Below are 23,816 nucleotides of genomic sequence, written 5' to 3'. Positions count from 1 at the left end.
GTATAATGCCTGTGTTTAATTTATTGTTGCTGTATACAATTATCTTTTTGTTTTACATAACTAAGGAAACAGCTATATTTGCTTTTATAGTTAAGTCAATTAATTATTTCTAAATATGTATTGGTTTACATAACCAAGTAAACAGATCTATTTGTTTACATTACTAAGGAAACAGATGTTTCCATTTACATAATTAAGGAAACAGATGTATTTATTTATAAATATAGTGTTGCTGTCCATACAAAATTGTTCTTTGTTGTTCATAAAATTTTGTTCATTTTTCTTTGTTGCTCATACAATTTTCTTCATTTTATTTTTTGTTGTTCATAAAATTTTGTACATTTTGTTCTTTGTTGTCCATACAATTTTGTACATATTGTTGCTTGTGGTCCATACAATTTTGTTCATTTTATTGTTTTCTGCACTACATTTCTTTCATACAATTCTGCATTTAGCCATTTTAATGGAATATCAGTCAATACGATCCTTATTTATGCATTTTTATTAATTTCTCTAGGTTTACCTAGTTTTTTCCATATTCTGTTACACTTTCTACTGTGTCACATTTAGTACATTTTTTTACATCATTTGTACTATTCAATGAATTATCGTTCTTTATTTTTTGATAAATATCTATGTAGTTGACCATAATTTACACACTTTTTACAAACTGATCTTGGTTATCTAACGTTGTTCCATATTCTGTAATGTCTTTAACTATACAGCATTTGGGACATTTCTTTTGCTCTATATTCTTCATTTAATATATATAAAAATAATAATGTTGTCCATTTAAATTCTAATAAAATCTACATTTGTTAACTAATACATTTTAATTAATCTACTTACATGAATAATGTAAACTTTTTTATATCATTTGCCTTTGTTAACTATTTCATTTTAATTATATCCCTATTGTTGTCCATTAAATTTTGGTTTAGTTTGATCTTACATTCACAATCATGTTGAATTTTGTTTGTGAATGAATATTTTCTAGTACTTGTGGGATACAGCTATTGAAATTCATGTATGTTTTAAAGTATTGGTCTTTAACATGATCTTAAGTTGCATCTCTATGTCGATTATATGCTAAAGGTTCTGCAACTTGATTTGCATAAGACCATGGATTATTTTCTTCATCAATTATCATTAAAACTTGTTTATTGTTGTCCATGTTTGTTGTTCATTTAATTTTTAAGATAATTTACTTGTGTTAGCTAATACATTTTAATGTAATTTACCTTTCTCAACTAACACATTTTTTATTTTCTTGCTGTTGTCCATTTTTTTTGTCCATTTATATTTTAATAAAATTTAATTTTGTTAACTAAAATATTTTACTTACATTAGCTATACAGTTTACCTTTGTTAACTAATTCATTTTTTATTTTCTTATTGTTGTCAATTTTTTGTCTATTTTTATTTTACTAAAACTTACTTCTGTTAACTAATATATATTAATATGCTACAAATTGTATTATCTGTCAGATAAATCGTATTGTATTTTAGATAAACCGTTTGTTTATTATAATTTGTTGTCCATATTTTGCTGTCCATTCATATTTTAATAAAATTTACTTACATTACCTAATATATTTTTATTAATTGTTACTTGTTAATGTGGTAAAACTATACATAAATCTTCCTTCAAAAAACATGTACAAACAACAAGTCTTAATATCTTATGTCTGATAAAGCAGAAAGTAATTAATTTTAAACAACACATTTTCCACGAAAGTAAAAAATACTATAATTTTGGGGCTAAGAAGATGATGTAAAACATGTCTTTTCAAAAATTGTTTTTTAAAAATAATAGTTACTTACCTAATTTATTTAATTACATTACATGCACCTATGTGAAATGTATGTGCACTAAATGATTTTTTATTACATTTATTATTATATTATGTTATGTTATGTTATATTATGTTATGTTTTATTATTATTAGGCAAAAGGAAAAGTAGAATGATTTTGTATGTTATGGATAACTAGGTCAATTTTGTGAAAAATAAAAAATTTTGAGTGTTAACAAACTATTTTTTTTTATAAAATTGAGCTAGTGAGCCAGAACCTACAAAATCATTCCACTCGTATTCGGATATCAGTATGTAGGGGACTCTCAGATGGAACAATGTAAGCGAACAGTTTATTATTTCAAAATTAATCACTTTAAAATTGAATATGTTTGGCCCACTGTGAGAGAAGACGATCAGTGCCATCATGGATATCTGTATGCGGCTGCCTGCGGAACCGTAATTGTATACAGGCGTGGACCTTATCACCCGACACAAATCGACGGCCACGAATGACTCCCTTTAGGGCTTCGAAAACATGGAAATCGTATAGGGGAGAAATTGTAAGTCTGAGGAAGATGTGTAAGGATTTTCCAGCGAAACTTCTGCAGGCTACTCGGAATAACTTCGAGGGAATCTGGGGACTCAAGAAGACGTGTACGCCTGAGTACGATTATGTTTCCATAGGCAAACATAAACATTTCTGCATTAAGGCATTGACCATTTTGTCTGACAGCGCGATAAATATATTAACAGTTACCGTAATTACTTTTCAAATAATAGTGTACTTAGTTTATTTTGTCACTCTTGTTTTCATTCTACTTCCCCTTATAGCTTCGTACACTTACTCACCATCTCTGGGATGAGTAAAATGGCCACCAGCATGAATAAGTGTTGTTAGTAGGCCTCATAGCGATGTAAGGATCGTGAAAATGATGGTATGTGAGGGATCACTTTGAAGAACACAGGGATGCCTCTTACTCATGTGAGACAGCGTCATCAGTCGCAGACGGTGCTTGAAAGACACCTTCTTTAAGTCTCCATTTGACCTGCTGCTCGAATCGGATAATAACAAGATTTATGGGGCATTCGGAAGCGACTGTGGCCTAATGTTGGACCGCAACGAAACGTGAGAGCAGGCGCACTTGTCGTCAAGGTTCCGCCCAACCTCTTCTGGGAATCACAAGAGCGAATCGCTCTGTTGTACAACAAGTAAATCGTGAGCCCTTCTCATACGCGCTTCCTGTCCGAGGATAAGTAATGTATTCCTTGCAACATTTTGTGTCATCCAGGACCATGGATCGGGGCTAGAAGCGGCCTAACTAAGTAAATTACTATCTCTTGGGTAACACACCGGCAGCGTTCGGAGTAGGGTCTGGGAAGCATGGATTGCTGATAAAGAGCGTCACAATGTTCTCAACGATGGATGGCGGTTCCGCGCTTCACCGAATGACCATTATCAGCAAATACTGAAGTGACGGGGAAGAAGCTGCCATCGTTGAACAGTTTGGAGAGTAACAGCATTGTTAGTCCTGGCATCAAGCTGTGGAGCGCATTCGGGTATGCCTTCAGGTCACGGCCGGTAGCGACTGAGGGAACTATGGCGGCAAAATGGTACGTTACAGACATCGTGCATCACCATGAGTTAAGTTAGTTATTAGAGTATCGTGGTGCCGTTTTTCAACAGGACAACGATCGACGACGCGTACCACATACCACTATGAAGTATCGGTATGGTGTTCAAGTACTGCTGTCCTAGATACATGCCCCAAAAATGATGTTCATTAGAGGTGAGCGCAGTAAGAAGTCGCTTTTTACAGCGATATTTTTTTCGTCCTAGTTGATAAGAGGCTAGATTTTTTTTAAAAAATGCATATAGATTGGAATTAGAGCTAAAACCAAATGGAAATCGACACATTACATGAATAAAAATGCTTAAACGGCGATTTTGTATCACAAATGGCCGGATAAAGACATCAAAAATCCACAGAGAGAGATATTTGACCAGCAATAAATTAGATGATATATGTATATTTTGCACTACTTTGGCGGGAACCCCAGATTTGTCGACGATAGAATATGTATAGGACCAGCTCGAACCCTAACTTTGTCCCAGTGCCAATATACATGATGAAGCAGTTGCGACAGTTGTGGGACAGCCTGAATAAGAAGCAGATTCCATGGCTTTATGAGCCGATTCCCAACGGTGTCTGTTCATTCCAGACCAGCGGGCCGTGGAACATCATTGGGATAAATGGACTCAAATTGCCAAGTTCTCTGCAAATCTGACGCACCATTATAAACTCCTCCATCATTCCATCAAGCGGTTTTGAAAGGAGTCACAAACTAACACTCAAAATGGGAGTACGGTTGTGGCCAGAAATATGGGTATAAGTGATTAAGCAGTGCCGAACGACGCCAAGGAAGTGATGGAATGTTCTGTATGCCGGGAAACGCACGCAGAACAGGTGGAGCGCGGCCGCAGCGCGCACAGTGGCCAGCGCCGGCCGCTTACAGTGTATCTGCAGCTGCGCGCCGTCCTCGAGGGCGTCGCCGCCCACGGCCGTGTTCTCGGCGCGGCACGACAGGTGGCGGCCCGCGTCCTCCTTGCTAGCCACCCACGACAGCGTGCTCGTCGTCGTGTTGCCGTCGTTCGACGTCTGCAGCGCACGCACACAAGATGCAGTATCAGCAGGGAGCAAGCAGTAAAGCGCCGTGTTTAGCAGTGCAAAGGCAGCGTCACGTAACGAGGCAACCAGACACCATAGCTACAAAGCGATACCAATGTAGGCGATGTGTTGTATCTAGAGCATACTGTACACAGGCACACGTGATTTTTTGGGCTTGTGAGGAATTTGTAATTATTTCGCGTTCTTCACATTTAAATGTTTTATCTTATACAGTATTAAAGCTATATAGTGGATATTGTTAATTATTAAGCTAAAGAATTTTATACTTTGTCAAAACAAACACCTTTCACAGTCGAATTTCCCAATTGACAGTTTATTGGGCCACCAGTTTCAGCGTTATACACTACTGGTCATGAAATTTGCTACACCACGAAGATTACGTGATAGAAACGCTTCTCAGGGCATTCTCACAAGGTTGGCGCCGGTGGCGACACCTGCAACGTGCTGACATGAGCAAAGTTTCCAACCAATTTATCATACACAAACAGCAGTTGACCGGCGTTGCCTGGTGAAGCGTTGTTGTCATACCTCGTGTAAGGAGGAGAAATGCGTACCGTTACGTTTCCGACTTTGATAAAGGTACGATTAAAGCCTATCGCGATTGCTGTTTTGTAAGGTGTCAGGCAAATCCAACACCTTACATGAAAACCCTGACATAATAAGCAAATCTACTAGTATGTCACATAGCTCCGAATAAATCGTGACATTAAATTAACCAAAGTAATACAAGTAACGAGTGAGCAAATGGATTACCACAGACTAACACAAGAATGCCTAAATGCATGTCGTACCTTCCCACCGTGAGGCAGACGCAGTTCCGAGGGGAGAAACGAGGACAGAAGCCGAGAGCAGAACCGTGTTAAGCTAGATAAGGGAGGGGCTTGCCTACCTGTACGACTATACAACCCGCACGTTTTAGCGTGAGGCTTTTTCGCGTCTCAGGTACGTCAAGGATCACCCCCAGCCCAAGTTAAAAGCTAAAGCCCTCCAGAAAAACAGTACAGATCTTACTATAACACAAAAAGGGCTACTACCACCCGCAAGTCTTAGCGTGAGACTTTTTCGCGTGTCTGTTACATTAGGACAATCCTCCAGCCCATGTTAAAAGATAGAGCCCTCCAGAAGAACAGTATAGATCTCACGACCACGCTAAAAGGACCACACCAGCTGCAGGTTTTAGCGTGAGACTTTTTAGCGTCTCTGTTACGTTGCAAACTTTAAAACATTGCCCCACCACGAAAAGTATAACGTTTCTCATTGGATAGACAGAATTATTGTAGGCGGAGCTTAAGGTTAACATTGAGACCCTGATTGGTCAGATGAAAACACAGCCAGATAGTTTTTTTAAACCAACTTCGGTCAATTGTAGTAACGAGAAGTTAGAGGAGAGTTGCTTCCGAGATGGCGATGTGAGCGGAGCTGAGCCGCCGGCCGCTGCCGCCCTGACGCTGCCTAAACACCGACAAGGTAATGAACGCACGCGATGCCGCATTTTTGAGCGCATAAAGCTTCACTGAGAACTGCAGAAGTCTCATCTATTACACCCCTTTTTTGCGTAATACTAGTGTCGATCGTTAATCAAAACTCATATTGTTCACATTTACCACTTGAAGTAAAGATCTGAAACGCGATGATTTTTCTATTTTATAGTTACTGAGAAGCCACATCAGCCACTGTAATTTACGACAGGTTAGATAGGTAATTAAAGATAATTGAGGGTCACTGTAGACCATTTTGATAATTTTCTCTTTCGTAAAACTTAATTTAAACCTAGATTATAGATGTGATATGGCATAGGTCATCCTTCGATCGATTGTAGAAGTTGGAAACCCATTTAGGGAATATTCGTTCACATTTTTGTTGAAAGCAGTTGGTTTTTACCATCCTGTATTAAAACATTTCCTTTTATCAGTAGTGCAATTTGTAAACGATGTTTTGTGAGTAGAATAAAATTTCCAATGGTAAACTTAACTGCTTTTTCGACGTTATTTTACCAGATAACTAAAAATAGGAAAGCCTTGAACCCTTTCCACTATATTTAGTTAGTATTAAGATTCTTTTACAGGGAGTGCAGTGGAGCTGACGCTGAGATCATTTAGTATTTTGTTATATCATCGCTAATCTCACTGAACTCTTCTGAATTCTACATGTCATGTGTGGTCTGGCGTCTCCTTACCAGCAACAGGTCACAGGTTCAAACTAGTTAATTCCCTAAAAAACACGCTCAGAGCGTCGTTGCGCGAAAGTGGTAGGGAGACACGATATAGTACAAACAGACACCACCATGAATGTTTAGAGTTTATGGTATTGCGACATTGCTCCTCGCGTTGGTCGAGATCCAATGACAGCAGATTACGGAACGGTGGGTTCAGGAGGGTAATACGGAGCGCCGTGCTGGATCCCAACGGCCTTGTATCACTAGCAGTCGAGATGACATGCATCTTATCCGCATGGTGTAACGGATCGTGCAGCCAGGTCTCGATGTCTGACTCAACAGATGGGGACTTTTGCAAGACAACAATCATCTGCACGAACAGATCGACGACGTTTGCAGCGGCATGGACTATCAGCTCGGAGACCATGGCAGCGTTTACCCTTCCCGATGTGTCACAGACAGGAGCGCCTGCGACCACCCTGGGTGCACGAATGTCGAAACGTTACTTTTTCGGATGAATTCAGGTTCTGTTTACAGCATCATGATGGTCGCATCCGTGTTTGGCGACATCGCGCTGAACGGACATTGGACACGTGTATTCGTCATCGCCATACTGGTATATCACCCGGCGTGACGGTGTTGGTTGCCATTGGTTACACGCCTCGGTCACTTTTTGTTGGCATTCACGGCACGTTGAACAGTGGTCGCTACATTTCAGATGTGTTACGACCCGTGGCTCTATCCTTCATTCGATCCCTACGAAACCCTACATTTCAGGAGGATAATGCACAACTCCACGTTGAAGTCCTGTACACGCCTTTCTGGATACAGAAAATGTACCACTGCTGCCCTGGCCAGCACATTCTCCAGATCACTCACCAACTGAAAACGTCTGTTCAATGGTGGCCGAGCAACTGGCTCGTCTCAATATGCCAGTCACTACTCTTGTTGATCTGTGGTATCGTGTTGAAGCTGCATGGACAGCTGTACCTGTACACCCCATCCAAGCTGTGTTTGACTCAATGAATACGCGTATCAAAGCCGTTATTATGGTCAGAGGTGGTTGTTCTGCGCACTGATTTCCCAGCATCTATGTACCCCAATTGCGTGAAAATGTAATCACATATCAGTTCTCGTATAATATGTTTCTCCGATGAATACCCGTTTATCATCTGCATTTCTTCTTGGTGTAGCAATTTTAAAGGCCAATAGTGTATTATGCCAAGTTCAGACCCCTGACCGACGTGTAGGAAAATTCCGACCTCGATTCAGGTCAAGATAGGGACCGGAACCGAGGTTGGAGTCTTCCTTCACGTCGGTCAGGGGGCTCAAGATGCCGTAATGTATCGCCGAAACTGGTAGCCCAATAAAATAATAGTTTGGAAATATGACGGCTGAAAGGAGTTTGATTTGAAATTCTGTACTGAACAGCTGAATCTCGCAACCATCTCTGGAAATGTGGACATACACAGAAAGAATTTTATGCAGAATTGTCCATGGTGTCTCTCTTGACAGTGGTCAGGTGCCATTTCTCTCGTAGTTTAGTAGATAAATGCAGTTTCGTTTTTGCAATATGCAGCTAGAGTCAAGGCAAAGAAATTCTGCTCATCGTGTCTTTCATACAACGGCCAGTGCCGACGTCATGCATCGTTTTTTACCGTATCAAACGAAATGAGTTTTAAGTCGGAATTCGTTTTATGAGTATGTATTAACGGGTATGATAAAAACACGGAGAATAACGAGAACTCCAGCAGCGTAAGAGTAGCGCGGTAGCAGTCAGAGTGTGTCAGGGCAGTACTGTAGCTGCTGGAGTTCGTGTTTGACTGTGCCCGTTAATATATGTCGAAAAACGAATATAGCACTAGAATAATTTATGAGCATTCTATCGAATTGGCATGTAAAATTCCGCTTTAAAAATAATTTTCTTTGCATTGGGAAAGGATCCAACGCTTTACGACGAAATTGGGCGTTGTATAAAAGACATTATGGGCAGGATTTGCTTGCGTTGACTCCAGCTGCATACCGCAAAAACAAATTTACACATATCTACCAAAACATCACAGAGATGCCCACAGTATTTTTAGAACTGTTTACATAACATGTGGGCAGTGAAGTCGTACTTCGTCCATTGTGTATCATCTTGTATCTTCGAAAAGAAGGTCTTTTACCATGCAACATGTGAAATTTGGAGATGAACTGAGTTTCTTTAATTTCTTAATAAATTTGTCTGTCTTGATAATGTAAATTAGTTTCAGTTTTCAATAGCTTTTGTTTCGAAGTATATTTAACTTTCCAATGGTTTTTGAAAATGCTTCTGCTTAAGCCACTTAACTTACTGGTTACCGGTGTGCACCAGAGTGATGCAGTGACGAAAACTCAAGTACTAAATATATCATTGAGAATATTTACTCGACTACTAAGCTTTTCAGTTCAATAGAATACAATATCTTTTCCTAGGTAAACGATTGTGTTGTTCCATACCAGTGACCTTTTCTGGCAATCCTCAGCTGATCCACGTGATTTAAACAAGACTTGAGAAGCATATGGAAGTGGTCACAGGGCAAAGGTATCTTTCTTGCTAAATTGTTACGTAAAATGCAAAAAACTTGTACCCAAGAAAGGCATCATCAGAAGTTGTTGCAGTTGTGGTCCTCAGTCCGAACACTAGTTTGATGCAGCTGTCCACGCTACTCTATCTTGTGTGAGCCTGTTCATCCACAAATAACTATTGCAACCTACATCTTTCTTCATCTGCTTACTGTATTCATCTCTTGGTCTCCCTCTACGACTTTTACGGCCTATATTTCCCTCCAGTATTAAATTGGTAGTCCCTTGATGAATCAGAATGTTTCCTATCAACCGATTCCCTTTTTTGGAAAACTGTTGCGAGAAATTCCTTTTCCCCCAAATTCAGTACACTATCTCCTCATTACTTACGTGATCGATGTATTTAATCTTCAATTCTTGTGTAGCACAACATTTCTAAAGCTTCTTCTATTCTCTTTTATCGAAATTGGTTATCGTCCATGTCTCACGTCCATGAACGGCTATACTCCAGTCAAATACCTTCAGGAAAGACGTCCTAACTCTTAAATCTATATTTGATGTTACCAAATTTCTCTTCTTCAGAAATGCTTTCCTATCCATTGCCAGTCTACTTTTTATATGCTTTCTACTACGGTCATCATATCTTATTTTGCAGCCCTAATAGGTAAACCCATCTACTATTATAAGTGTCTCGTTTCCTAACCTATTTTCCTTAGAATCGCTTGATTTAATTCGACTGCATTCTATTATCCTTGATTTGCTTTTTTATGTTCATTTCATATCCTTCTTTCAAGACACAGGCCATTCCGTTCAACAACTGCTCGAAGTCGTTTGCTGTCTCCGGCAGAATTATAATGTCATCGGCAAACATCAGAGTTTTTATTTCTGCTCCCTCAATTTTAAATCCTACTCCAAATTAGTCTCGTTTTCCTTTACTACTTGTTCAATGTACATACTGAATAACATCGGGGACTGGCTGCAAATCTGTCCCTTCTCATACACTGCTTCCTTTTCATGCCCCTCGACTCCGCCGTCTAGTTTCTGTGCGAGATGTAAATAGCGTTTCGATCCCAGTATTTTACTCCTGCTACCTTCAGAATTTCAAAGACAGTATTGCAGTTAACATTGTAAAAAGCTTCCTCTGAGGCCACAAATGCTACAAATGTATGTTTGCCTTCCCTTAACCTATCTTCTAAAATGAGTCGTAGGTTCAGTATTGCCTCCTTATTTCTATGTAATCCAAATTGATCTTCGAAGAGGTCTGCTTCTGCCAGTTGTCCCATTCTTCGGTAAAAATTCGTGTTAGTCTTTTACAGCCATGACTTATTAAACTGATTGCTCGGTAATTTCCACCGCCGTCAGCGACTGCTTTCTTTGGAATTGGCTTTAGAACATTCTTCTTTAGGTCTGAGGGCATTTCACCTGTCTCATAGATCTTGCGCTGAAGATGGAAGTGCTTGGAAATTTTTTGTCGTGGTTGGCTATCCCAAGGCTGTCAGTAGTTCTAACATGATATCTGCTCCCGAGGCCTTGTTTCGGCTAAGCTCGGTCAGAGCTTTGTCAAATTCTTCTCGCAGTATTGTATCTCCCGTCTCGTCTTCATCTACGTCCACTTCCCTTTCAAGAACATTCTTTTCATCTCCCTTGTATTGACCCTCTTTATACTTCTTCTGCCTATGTTGTACTGACTCCTAATTGCTAGCACCACTGTACATTTTCTTCTCCTTGTAGTAACCGAAAGTTAATTATGTAGTTAAATGAAACACTTGCAACTGTCCTTTCTATGGTGCTTACTATATAGCAAGCAGTTTCGGTGGCCCAATACAGCATCTTCTGGCTTAACTGATGCAGAAGGGGTGAACTCCAATCGTGTATACGATCCCATCAGTGGACAGCATCTATGAACTGGCTTCTGTAGAGTACTGCAACAGCGATGTTGTGTCTGCAACCATCAACTACCAACTCACTGCTGTTACAGTGGTCTACGAAAGTCAGTTCATAGGTGTTGACCACTGTTTTGATAGTGTATACGATTGAAGTTCACTCCTCAGCGTCAATTAAGACCTGAAGATGGCGTACTGAGTCACCGAAACTGGTTACTATATAATAAGCAACATCGAAAAGACGGTAAGTCCCACAAACCTACAATCAGAAGAGTGGACCCACAGAAATATAGCGACGTCAGCGAGAACTACGTGCTTAATAGAGACATCTTCTCACCTATGAGCCCTTAGCGTGGAGGAACAGACCACCTATAGACAGCCTTGATTTTATTGTCAATTTTTACCTAATTTTTGTGTACGCGGCGAAGAGAATTACCGTTATACGGTAAGTAGCCAAGTAATGGCTCATTTATGGGTAAATACACATGAAAAGAACTTATTTATCACTTAGTCACGTACCTTTACTTGTTGTGGTTCGATTGTGGGAAACTGACAAATAGAAAATCGCGACGTTGCCTGTAATGGCCCGCTATGAGTTTCTTATTTTGTAGTACCGGAGCTATCAGATGGAAGTAACAGAGCACTGAAGGACTTAAGTGGAGACGAGCAATAAGGACGATATAAGCAGAGGTCCCTGTTTTCTTGAATATCCCTCGTAGTGTGTGGCTGCGAGTTAAATTACCTCCATGCAACCATTGTAAGTGGGCATATCTAACCTTGACGTCGAACATCCCTAGACGCAAGTTCCTCTCTCATTGTTAACACTCTGAGCCAGTAGCAGTTCCTGCAGAGATCACTCCTATACTTATAGAAATGTGTATGTAAGTACTGATTGGCGCTTACCGTCTCTTTGGAGTGTTGTGACCTCTGCCCATTGAACCACCACGTGATGCGCGCCGGAGGTCTGGAGCCGGAGGACTGGCACAGCAGGTCGTAGCGGCGGCCGGCAGACAGCGGCTGGCTCACCCCCAGCAGCCGGACGTCCAAGGGTTGCACTGCGAGCAGAGGGTCTTGTCAGCAGCAGTAGTAATTAACTGCGCTGAAGTTTCTCAGGGCTGAATGGTGTGTGTGTGTGTGTGTGTGTGTGTGTGTGTGTGTGTGTGTGTTTGTGTCTATGTAACAGCAGAAGCTAAAGTATAGTATAATACACTACTTGAATTCAAAATTAAAATTGCTACACGAAGAGGAAATGCAGGTGATAAACGGGTATTCATTGGACAAATATATTATACTACAACTGACATGTGGTTACATTTTCACGCAAATTGGGAGCATAGATCCTAAGAAATCAGTACCCAGAACAACCACCTCTGGCCGTAATAACGGCTTTGATACGTCTGGGCATTGAGTCAAACAGAGCTTGGATGGCGTGTACAGGTACTGCTGCCCATGCAGCTTCAACACGATACCACAGTTCATCAAAAGTATTGACTGGCGTATTGTGACGAGCCTGTTGCTCGGCCACCATTGACCAGATGTTTTCAATTGGTGAGAGATCTGGAGAATGTGCTGGCCAGGGCAGCAGTCGAACATTTCCTTTATCCAGAAAGGTCCGTACAGCACCCGCAATATGCGGTCGTGCACTATCGTGCTGAAATGTTGGGTTTCGCAGGGTTCGAATGAAGGGTAGAGTCACGGGTCGTAACACTTCTGAAATATAACGCCCACTGATCAAAGTGCCGTCAATGCGAACAAGAGGTGACCGAGACTTGTAACCAATGGCACTCCATACCATCACGCCGGTTGATACGCCAGTATGGCGATGACGAATACACGTTTCCAATATGCGTTCACAGCGATGTCGCCAAAGCCAAACACAGATGCGACCATCATGATGTTGTAAACAGAACCTGGATTCATCCGAAAAACTGACGTTTTGCCATTCGTGCAGCCAGGTTCGTCGTTGCGTACACCATCGGAGGCGCTCCTGTTTGTGATGCAGCGTCAAGGGTAACCGCTGTCATGGTCTCCGAGCTGATAGTCCATGCTGCTGCAAACGTCGTCGAACTGTTCGTGCAGAAGGTTGCTGTCTTGCAAACGTCCCCATCAGTTCTCTCACGGATCGAGACGTGGCTGCATGATTCGTTACAGCCATGCGGATAAGATGCCTGTCATCTCGACTGCTAGTGATACGAGGCCGTTGAGATCCAGCACGGTGTTCCGCATTACCCTCCTGAACCCACCGATTCCGTAATCTGCTAACAGTCATTGGATCTCGACCAACGCGAGGAGCAATGTCGTGATCCGATAAACAGCAATCGCGATAGGCTACAATCTGACCTTTATCAAAGTCGGAAACGTGCTGGAACGCATTTCTCCTCCTTACACGAGACATCATAACCCCGTTTCACCATGAAACGCCGGTCAACTGCTGTTTGTGTATGAGAAATCGGTTGGGAACTATCCTCATGCCAGCACGTTGTAGGTGTCGCCACCGGCGCCAACTTTGTGTGAATGCTCTGAAATGCTAATCATTAGCATATCGCAGCATCTTCTTCCTGTCGGTTAAATTTCGCAGCTGCAGCACGCCATCTTCGTGGTGTAGCAATTTTAATGGCCAGTATGGCCAGTAGTGTAGAAGCAAAACTGTTCCGGTAAACCTCAACGATCCGTTCGCGATTTAACTGTGAATGTAAGGCTGGAAACCGCCACTTACTTCATTGTGAGACATGGTTCTCCTTGTTACAATTGCATATGAAGTTTGAATTTCCCGATTAAATACTTCGGATAAATAATTCGGCTAATATATCACCCATTGTCCACATCAGGGTCAAATATAATACTACTCCAGTACGCGATTTGCTACAATTTACATCCGCAGCTGTTGAAAGACGGCCGCTTCCGCAAGATCGTTCTTCATATCGAGCGCCCGCGCGCCATGTGTTTGCCTCTTGTGAACTCTTACACCTTCCGACGATAGCCGACTGCTTCTACAGCGAGGTGTATCTTTGCAAGAAACTGTAAAGTGTATCTTAATAGGAAGCGCAACCTCTGAACCGTACCGGCCAATATGAGCGCTGGCGGCGAAAATGTCGTTTTAGACGCCTCGGGCTGCTATGCACAAAGCCAGAGGGCTGTTCATCAGATGGATATGATTTCGACGCTTGTCTTGTACTTTCGTGTTATGGTAATTCAACCAACATCTAACAGGATTACGACGAGGTCGAGATTCGTTGAAGTCGCAGACAGCGACGAGTATTGAGACTCTATCTGCATCTACATCTACATATGTACAGAGATACATAATACATACATACTCCCTGCAAGCCACCGAACAGTGCTTGGCAGAGGGTACTCTGTACCGCTACTACTTATTTACTTTTCTGCTGCACTTGAAGCGAGGGAAGAAACTGCTGTCTACATGACTTCGTGTTTTATCTCCGTTGTCCCTAGGCGAAATGTGTGTTGGAGTCGGCAGAATCATTTGCAGTCATCTTCAAATTCAGGTGCTTTAAATTTTCTCAAGAGTGTTCCTCGAAAAGAATGTTGCCTTTCTGCCAGGAATTTCCTTTGAGTTCCCAAAGCATCTCCAAAACGCTTGCACGCTGTTCGAATTTACCGTTAACAAATCTAGAACACCGAATATGAATCGCCTCGATGTCTTTCCATAGTCCGACCTGCTGCAGATCCCAAACTCTCGATCTGTACTCAAGAGTAGGTTACGTCACTGAAGTAGTGTTTGTTTTCAGGTTCTGCAAGATTGAGTTAATTTTCACTTTGCATTTGGGTACGAACTAGCCGTGGATAACGGTATGCTTTTATTCTCCCTTTCGATCTTTTCACCAGTTGTCGATCAGTAACCGCCTGTGGCTTAGCCGTGTGAGGATGGAAGTAATTTACAATTTCTCCCATTTGTAAGATTATGTTTTGGAAGCATTAATTGTAATTTGTCTTTTAGCTATGTAGTTCAGTCGGGATGTTAAAAAGAGTGATCGGTATTTTGTATTTATCCATGACGGATAATATCATGTGCAGTGATCAGCCAGAACATTATGACTACCCACTTAATAGCTCATATGCTTAATTTGTGACGGCTAACGGGAGCAACGTGTCGTGACATGGAAGCAATGAGATCTTGGTAGGAAGTTGGAGGAATTGGCATCTCATCTGCTAATTCAAGTCATCTAATTTCCTTAAATTCAGGGGACGGGCCGATGAGCTCTGACACCAAGTTAAATCACATCCCAGTTGTGTCCGATCAGGTTCAGATCTGGCGAGTTTGGGGTCCAGCGCATCAATTGGAGCTCCCCACTGTGCTCCTCGAAGTGCCCTGTGACACTCCTTGCCTTATGATATGGCGCATTTACTGTTGAATAATATCACTGTCGTCGGTTAACATCATGGTCATAGAGGAGTTTACGTGGTCTGCAAAAAGTGTACGATACTCTTCGGCCGTCATGGTGCATTGCACAAGATCCACTGCACCCATGGGTTCCCATCTCAATATTTCGCAAAACCGTCGCCAGCTTGTCTCCGTGCTGCAGTACAGGTGTCTTCCCTGGAAGACGACCGATTGACGCCCTCCCATCGGCATGATGGAGAAGATATCGGAATTCATCAGACCGTGCAGTGCTCTGCTACCCCACCAACGTCCAGTGCCGATGGTCGCATGCCCAGTTCAGTCGTTATTGACGACACCGCAGTGTTAACATTGGTACATACATGGCTCGTCGGCTGCGGAGGCCCTTGGTTAGGAGCTTTCGGTGCACTGTGTGCTCAGACACACTTACACTCCACCTAGCATTGAAGTCTGATTTTAGTTCCACCACAGCTCGTCGTCTGTCCTGTTTTAACAGTGTGCCCAGCTTATGACATTAACATGTGTAACCAGAGCAGGCCGACCAACCCCGCGACGTCTGGATGTTGTTGCACCTTGGTTTCGCTACGTGTTGAAGAGAATCATCAGAGCACTCCTCGAGAACCCGACAAGTGGTGCAGTTTCCCAAATGCTCGTGCCGAACCTTTGTACTATCATAATATGCCCTCGGTCAAGCCCCGATAGCTCGCTTGCATTCTCTGTTCTAAACACTGACAGCACACTCACTGATACTACATGCAAAGTGCGTTTGTGTTTCTAACTAGCAACCATTCCCCACCAGATGACAGGTTTTCGATTTTAGGTCGATGGTCATAATGTTCCCGCTGATCAGAGTAAGTGCTACAGAGCACTCGTCTAAGCAACGACTCATATCGATTTGGAGACAAATGTGATATAGAACCTTTTGAAGGTGGTGTTCCATTGTGGGCACTGTGCTATTCCAAGAGAGCGTAGAGAATGTCATTGGGCAGGTTTTGCCTCATAATCTTTCAGTTTCTGGGAGTCGTGGTTTTTCTATTATTTCACAAGGATCAGGAATTTAATCATTCTACTGTCCTGAGGACGCCTGAGTACTTCCTGACGTCGTTATTGACACGTGCGGAAATCGCACAAAAACGGAGCTTTAGCTGTAAAACGCATAGTTATTCTGATTCTAGTAATCGTTAACAAGCCCTCTCTGGTATCACTGTAATCTGACTAGTCACAAAATATGCAGGGAAAAAAGTCGCAACTGACAATACCAAAAAATTAAGTAAGGTCGAGGGATAACCTCGCGGCCATAGAATAAATAAACTGCTACTTCCTCCTAACGACGTTAAATCTCTATGAATTATAAGATGTATGTGCCTATGGATGTACGTATGTTCCACATCCCATCTTAAATCACTGGACCGGTTCCAACTAAATTTTATACACATATCAAGTACTGGCTGGAAGGAATCAGTATGGAGGTACCAACCACGCACCTATGAAAGGAGTTGGGGTGCGGGTGGAGGAGTACTGTAGCTCACAACGCGAGGGTACCCACACTTTAGTTACCCAACATTTGAGAGGGACAGCACTTAGAGACTTGCGACAAACTTTACGCATAATTTCAAACCTTCACGATAGTTTTCCTCGTTGACACCTCCACAAAATGATGAAAGGAAGAAAGTTCGTCGCTTACTAAACTTTCACTGTTCGTACAGTAAAACTGCCACATAAGGCACGACGTTTTAATTTATCACTTCCTTACTTTTAATTATATTAGAAACACATTTTATGGATAGTACTAACATGTACCACAAAATTTACCACAAACATTACATCACTGTACGACATATTGTTCAGGAGAGGCGACGCCATAAGCACTAAATAAGGGAAAAACTACCACATCATACGAGATGTTTAAATTTGTTACTTTATTGCTGCTATCTCAATTCGCCTCACTTTCCGCAGACAGTATCCACGTAAACGCTAAATCTATGTAGAAAAATCTATCGTTATAAGACATAATTTAGCAGATATGGCCTCAAACACTGAGAAGCGAAAACAAACTACCACATTGTGATTTAACTTATTACTTTTTTGCTATCTCTATTCCACATATGACACAGAAAGTACATACAAAAATTTATTGTTGTACTACATGTATTTTTCAGGTGATATGACGTCATAAACACTGAGAGGCATCACAAATTACCCCATCATGCACCAAGTCTTAATTTATTACTTCTTTATAAAAACGTCTATCCTCACCAAATTTCGTAGACAGTATACACATATATCCCATAATGTACTTGCAATATTATGACATAACAGAGCTCACAGATCAGGAAATATGGCGTCATAAACATTAAGCTGCGTGCAAATGAAACTGCAGAGCGGAATTCGCTAGAGATACAGGCGAAATACCTATACAAATACGCATGAAATACGTTAAATAAGTGCGAAATATCTGACTTGTGTTTTTGTGGTGGTGGTTGGTGGTGGTTAGTGTTTAACGTCCCGTCGACAACGAGGTCATTAGAGACGGAGCGCAAGGTCGGGTTAGGGAAGGATTGGGAAGGAAATCGGCCGTGTCCTTTCAAAGGAACCATCCCGGCATCTGCCTGAAACGATTTATGGAAATCACGGAAAACCTAAATCAGGATGGTTGGAGACGAGATTGAACCGTCGTTCTCCCAAATGCGAGTCCAGTGTACTAACCACTTCGCCACCTCGCTCGGTGTGTGTTTTTGTGAGCAGATCCATTGGTAAAAAGCTGATTTCAAGTCTCTGGGACGATTTAAATCACATTTTGTACACATATTAGCTACAGTCTGGAAATAAATGCTTTAGGTGTAATAACCATCTGCCTCCTGTTTGTGTGAGTGGGATAACGTGGAGAGAGGAGGACAGGGAAATTGACAACCTGCGAGAGGAAGGAGGAAATGGACAGAAATAGCGGGTGGGAATGAACAGAGAGAGAGGAGAGGAGGAGGTAGACAGAGAATTAAAAGCGAAGGAGATGGGCAGAGACAGGTAGAGGAAGACGGAGAGATGGTGAGGAGGATATGAAAAGACAGAGGGAGACGAGGCAATGGATAGAGAAAAGTAAGAGGAAATAGATGTAGAAAGGAAAGGAGAAGGAGGGAGGAGGAGATGGACAGAGAGAGGGATGGGGAGGAGAATAATGTAGAAAGAGAGGGGACGAGAAGATTGACAAAGGAGAGGAAGAAATGTAATTACAGGGGGAAGGTCTAGGTGGATAGAGGGGAAAGGACGAGATGCACAGACGTGGGAGGAACATATTGAAAGAGAGAGGGGGCAGGAGTATTTGAACAGAGAGAGGGGCAGGGGGAGATGGACAGACAGTGGATGGTAGAGGGGTTGGACAGAGAGATTGAATGGTGGAGATGATAGACAGAAAGAGGGAGGACACAGAGAGGAGGGAGGAGAGGTTGATACGAAGTGCTGGGTTCGGTACGGAGAGGGACGAGAAGGAGAATTTGGATAGAGAGAGTGGGAAATAGGAGATAGCGAGACGGGGCAAAATGAGATTAACAGGAAGAAGGGGAAGGTAGACGTGGAGTAGGGAGGAAGAGATGGACTAATAGAAGACTGGAATCAATAAATACCCCCGCAACGCCAGGTTTGTGGTTTAATCATAAACAAACAAGCACTGCTCAACTTGAACTTCCACAACTCTTACATGATAACAACGTCACTTCAGTAAGTGCAGTCTACTTCCTTTCCTTTTCCGTATCCCAAAGTATCATACAGTCAGGTAAATTACTCAGAATAAATACTAATCAGGTATGGCTAGTCGTTGAATAGATTGCAGTACAGCAGATCGTACCGAACGGAACAGAAAAATAGTAAAATGCAATTTTTTTTTTAAATCTGCAGGCAGCCTCGAAGGGAAATCTTTCACACGCGTCGCATTATTGCCCGGCCGTCGGCTCTCCCCTGCCGGAGGCCTGTTAGCTATTCCAAGACTAACAGCAGTGTCTGTGATACGTGGAAAGTTCACCACGACAATGCGTCAAGTCATAGCGCCTTCATTGTCATTGGTTCCACAGCCTCCCTACAGTCCTGACCTGGCTCCCACTGACTTTTGTTTTGTTTCCTTGATTAAAAGCAGTCATGAAAGGAAAACAGCCGGCCGGGTTGGTCGAGAGGTTCTAGGCGCTACAGTCCGAAACCGCGTGACCACTACGGTCGGAGGTTCGAATCCGGCCTCGAGAATGGATGTTTGTGATGTCCTTAGGTTAGTTAGGTCTAAGTAGTTCTAAGTTTTAGGGGACTGATGACCTCAGCAGTTAAGTATCATAGTGCTCAGAGCCAAAGGAAAACATGGGGGCACAACTGAAAGCATACAGGCGCATGTTACATCAGCACTAAAAGACATTCCGGAAAAGGCATTCCAGGATGCCTTCCTGGCATGGAAACACCGCCTCCAGAAGTGTATCGAAGCAAGAGAGTGCTATTTTGAATTTTTTTTATTATTTGTACGAATATATTCAACAAATGATTTTTTATGAATTCGGTCGCATTACTTACGGAACGCACCTTGTATTACACATAAGCATTCATTCCGTAGATGGATTTAAAATAAAAACATATTCATAACAGTTGTATTATCTTACACAAAAAGATCCCTCCTGTGTTTTATTTGCAGATACATTGTAACTTCACCTGATAACTTCATAGTAATCATCAACATATGCAAATTCATGCTATTAATAAAAGCTATTAATGCCCCTAGTCGACACAAGTTTTCTAACATTTCATCATACAGTATTGTAAGGCTTACTCTGATATAAGCCAGCAAGCAGGTAAGACCTATTGCACTCAACCGTCGCACAAAGCGACAGATCATAACGATGTGTGATGACGAAGCTGTGAGTAGGAGCCGTGCCGTGCTGTAGCGTGCAGACAATATGGTGACAGAAACTACGAGACTTGGCGGCGAAGTCGACTTTTTGTTTGCTATTATTAAATAAGTAAACGTTTATATAAGCCTCCAACAGAGCTGTCGACAAATCCACACTTGGCAGCAACCTAACCATAACATCAGTGACTCCAATATCAAGCTCACATTTTAATTACAATTTTATGCAGGGTAGTTTCTTCCACCGTGTAAAAACTTTAGGGACTGATCGAAGAAAGGACACGAAACAAAAAGGATCTAATCTATTCATACAAAGACTGCTGTTTGATACGCCCTGTACCATACAGCCGCAGTTACAGTATGTGCTGGAAATTATTTCCACGTGCCTCAAAGTATGCGTGTACGCGCCATAGCATGTTCTGTCTCACACGCTGACGTCGGCTAGGCTGTATCCGAACAGGGTCAAAGACAGCATGAATATGCTGCTCCAGTGCCTCCATATCCGGAGTGAACTCTGCATACATGATACTTTTGAGATGGCTCCATAACCACAAACCGCATTGGTTGAGATAAGAAGTGAGCTGGAGCGCCATCATGTCGCAGCCACATAACCCTTCGAATCATCAATGGCACTTCTTGTAGCAGTCAACCGCTAGAAACGCCGATAGTTCCGGCCTGTCAGGCCACGTGAAAGGAAGACGGATCCAAAAATAAGGTCATCAAGTTACCCCGGCCCACACATTCCGGCTGCACCGATGCTGATGGATCGCTGTGAACATACCATCGGGTTTGGCATACTGTCTCACAGTTGACCATTATGAAAGTTGAAGATACGGCTCGCCGTAAAGGTGGCTCGTCTTTGAATCCGGTGGATGACACAAATCCCGGAATCGTGAATGCCTAGTGACGAAACTAATCCCTATATGGAACGTTTGTCGGTAGTAAGCTCTGCACATGCTGTCAGTGACAAGGGTAGTAACAATCGTCATGGAGAATGTTCCACACGGTCGTCTCTATTACCCTGTGCTGGCGGGCCAAATGCCTGGTTCTGACACATCGTTCGCTTTCCACATTGTTCATCACGTTTTCCTCCAAGTCTGGTGTCCGAACATTTCGGGTACGTCCTTCACGTTTTTCTGCTACCTGGCACGACCCTGTATCAGACAAACGGCGAAACATTGTTGTAAACACTGAATGTTGTGGTTGTTGTCAGAATGAGATTTCTACTCTGCAGCGGAGTGTGCGCTGATATGAACTGCCTAGCAGATTAAAATTGTGTGCCGGACCGAGACTCGAACTCTGGACCTTTGCCTTTCGCGGGCAATTGCTCTACCATCTGAGCTCCCCACGCACGACTCACGCCCTGTCCTCACAGTTTTACTTCTGCCAGTACCTCGTCTCCTACCTTCCAAACTTTGCAGATGCTCTCCTGCAAACCTTACAGAACTAGCCCTCCTGAAAGAAAGGTTGTGGTTGTTGTCGGAGGGGATAGGTCTCCTGATATAACGTTGCTTCTCGCCGCCCGTTGCCATTTGCCTTTTCGTACGCAAACACCATGTCGGAAAGCTCTCGATTCGAATACGGTACCATTTTGTACAACGCTGTATCACACTTTACAAGATGAGTCAGCAGGAGAAGTGAATCTACCGCAACATTACCTGTTACTATGGCAGGAGAGGGCTTGGGGACATGATGTATGAGGAACAGTACCTCCTTGTAGGAGGAAATTATGCATACTGAACAGTGGCTGCATGCTGTAGCACGTATTAGACCTCATTCACTGTAAAAAGTGTGTTCTAATAAATGGTCTCTAGCATGGAAATCATGCATTTCCGCGCCCTGTAAAATGTTCTCAATCATTCACTGACTAAACCGCCGAACCAAACTGCAGGCAACCCACTGCAGGCAAACGCAATCTAGAAAGAGCTTTCACGATACCGTATATTAAAGGCGTGAGGGTTCTTATACTGTTCGCATTCTGTTAAGGTATTATTCAGCGCAGGCCGGTGTAGCCGAGCGGTTCTAGGCGCTTCAGTCCGGAACCGCGCTGCTGCTACGGAATCAGTTCCAATCCTGCCTCAGACATCGATGTGTGTGATGTCGTTAGGTTAGTTCGTTTTAAATAGTTGTAATTTCTAGGGGACTGATGGCCTCAGATGTTAAGTTCCTTAGTACTCAGAGCCATTTGAACCATTATTAGTCGGCCTGAAAAAAATTTGTGTCTCAGTCTCGAACTAGATTTGGAAAGGCAACTAAATGTGGTTTGGACCGATCGTATTTTTATGTAAGAGTGATTTAGTGGTAAAACGTTCCTCTTTTATATGTTCGAATCGTCATCAAACTCGTGTGGATGCAATTTTATGTTCTTGCAGTTGTGCTCGATATGTGAGTACTAGACGCCGCTGACTTCGAATCAAGTATTGCTGCCTTCTTTTACTTAGTTAATTCTTTTTTTTTCTATACAGTTTCTGCACTTGCCATTTCATCATTCACAGTCGATTGTATGCACGCTACAGTCTGCCACCTGCGGGGAATAAAACCAATAGGGAGACCAAGACAGCCTTACAAGATACGACCGAGCGAGGTGGCGCAGTGGTTAGCACAGGCAATCGGGAGGACGACGGTTCAATCCCGTCTCCGGTCATCCTGATTTAGGTTTTCCGTGATTTCCTTAAATCGTTTCAGGCAAATGCCGGGATGGTTACTTTGAAAGGGCACGGCCGATTTCCTTCCCAATCCTTCCCTAACCCGAGCTTGAGCTCCGTCTCTAATGACCTCGTTGTCGACGGGACGTTAAACACTAACCACCACCACCACAAGTTACGAGGTAAGGAAACATTCACCTGTTGGGCTAGTAATATTGCAACAAGCTTGCTGGATCTTCTCGGACGGGTTGGTTAACGTAGCCCTCCACGCCTAGAGCTCCACGTGTAATAGTTCGTGAGGAACAATATGCACTGCTGTCATGTCCGACGCAGTAATCTGTCGCTGCAGGATCATTCTTGATATCTCAAGCTAATTAGTTAATCAGTTAGATAGTGGTATAAGAAAGGATTCACTACACATTATTGCGCGTCCATATTTGAAGCGGTTGTAAAACTACTTTGTCGTTTAGTTGCTCATGGCGTCTTCCCCGAAAGCCTGTTGAATCCTGTAAATGGTTTCCACTTGGCTACAGCAAAGCTTTGACCATATTTTATGCGTTATGGTTAATCACTATGTTCCGTCATTTACATCTTACTGGAATCCGACGAGCTCATCGGTATTCTGATGGCGCCTGATGCTTTCCACTGACAAGAGAAAAGACACTACAGCACACTATTGACCCTCACTACATCTCCACAGACGAAAGTCTCCCGCCCTCCATTAGTTTTCGAGGGAAAGAATTCGTTACTCTTTGAACACACTTCATAACGTTTCCTTACCTTGCCACGTGCACGAAACGCCATCGTGTGGTATTCTACCTTGCTCATCAGTGCCGGGATCAATGAGCAGATAAGTCATACGCATTACA

The 23,816-nt window shown here is 42.6% G+C and overlaps 1 protein-coding gene across 1 annotated transcript in view; it reads right to left on the bottom strand.

The window, feature by feature from the left end:
• The window catches only part of LOC126267514 (hemicentin-2-like), a 794,065-nt gene that overhangs the window by 231,171 nt on the left and 539,078 nt on the right, over positions 1 to 23,816 (bottom strand). The window contains exons 6-7 of the mRNA XM_049972813.1: positions 11,973 to 12,124; positions 4,310 to 4,454 (exon numbers count right to left, since the gene is read on the bottom strand). Coding sequence (XP_049828770.1) covers positions 4,310 to 4,454; positions 11,973 to 12,124 — 297 coding nt within the window. The remainder of the gene's footprint in view (positions 1 to 4,309; positions 4,455 to 11,972; positions 12,125 to 23,816) is intronic.

Source organism: Schistocerca gregaria, chromosome 4, assembly GCF_023897955.1.
Source record: "Schistocerca gregaria isolate iqSchGreg1 chromosome 4, iqSchGreg1.2, whole genome shotgun sequence".
NCBI classification, from domain to species: Eukaryota; Metazoa; Arthropoda; class Insecta; order Orthoptera; family Acrididae; genus Schistocerca; species Schistocerca gregaria.
The sequence above is the reverse complement of the archived record's forward strand: the minus strand, read 5'-3'. Positions and strand labels throughout refer to the sequence as shown.